The following is a 1,212-nucleotide window of genomic DNA, read 5'->3' as shown; positions in this document are numbered from 1 at the left end:
TACGGGACAGACATGAACGACTGCTTCACTGTCCCCCAGAGCAATTGCTGCGCGACGTCCAACAGCGATTTTGGCCGATCGGTGGAAGGCGAGAAACTCGTAAAATCATCAGGAAATGCATCAAGTGCTATCACTTTAATCCAATTCCGGCGGAGGTCAAGATGGGTGATCTTCCCGTGGAAAGAGTTCGTAGTTGTAATCGTTCATTTACCACAACGGATTTGGACTACACGGATCCAATCCAAGTTCGGGAAAGCCGACGACGAGGAAGGATCCACATAAGTAAAAGATACATCGCAATATTTGTATGCACTAGTACTAAAACAGTGCATTTAGAGATCGTAACCGATCTTACAATCGACTCATTCCTAACAGCTTTGCGCCGATTTATCGCTCGAAGAGGATTATATGCTCAAATATTCTCTGACAACGGAACGAATTTCGTTGGCGCTGCTAGACATCGCAAGGAATTGTACGAGTTCATGAACAAGGAACAAGAAATGATTAAATCGGAATTGACGGATCAACGCATAGAGTGGCACTTCATTCCGCCCCGGGCGCCTAACTTTGGTGGGCTATGGGAGGCGGCGGTGAAGAGCACAAAAAGACATTTGTTCACCGTAACAGAAGGACGTATCCATACATACGAAGAGTACAGTACGATTCTCTCCCAAATAGAAGCTGTGCAATGTTGATTTTGTTTTTCTCCATTTCCGCAATTTTATGCCAATAATCGCTAATTAAGATTGGAATCCATGTTCAAGAGATTTCATAAACGGAAAACGAGATCTTCAAATATATACTTTACAGCTTAATAAAGATTTAAAAAATAAAAAATTTAGTTTAGTTTCTTTTAAGGACTAATTATTATACATGTGATAAAAGCAGGATTGGGTAAGTTGATATTTTTTAAACTAAATACAATACCTATAAGTAATATATGCAATAATAATAATAATAATAATTAATACAAATATTTGTATATATATAATATATTTATTTATTTACTTTTAAATAACATACACTTGAAGTTAATATAATTAACTTAAATAAAATTAATTAAGTTAAGTTAAAAGTTATTAACTATTTAATTTTATTATTTAACTTTTAACTTCTTAACTATATAATTAACTACCTAACCCTGAATAAAAGTAATAAATAATCTTCTCTACCTGCACGATTTTCAGTAGGCAACGAAAATTATAATAGATA

The 1,212-nt window shown here is 34.9% G+C and overlaps 1 protein-coding gene across 1 annotated transcript; it reads left to right on the top strand.

Annotated features, from left to right (window-relative positions):
- Positions 1–161: 161 nt before the first annotated feature.
- Positions 162–695, top strand: LOC105461106. Its single transcript, XM_011707594.1, has one exon. It carries the CDS (start codon positions 162–164, stop codon positions 693–695), a length of 534 nt encoding a protein of 177 aa, XP_011705896.1.
- The last annotated feature ends 517 nt before the right edge of the window (positions 696–1,212 follow it).

Source organism: Wasmannia auropunctata, unplaced genomic scaffold (assembly GCF_000956235.1).
Source record: "Wasmannia auropunctata unplaced genomic scaffold, wasmannia.A_1.0 LD309188.1, whole genome shotgun sequence".
In the NCBI taxonomy this organism is placed as follows: domain Eukaryota; kingdom Metazoa; phylum Arthropoda; class Insecta; order Hymenoptera; family Formicidae; genus Wasmannia; species Wasmannia auropunctata.
Note: the sequence above shows the minus strand (reverse complement) of the source record. Positions and strands in the feature narration are given on the sequence as shown.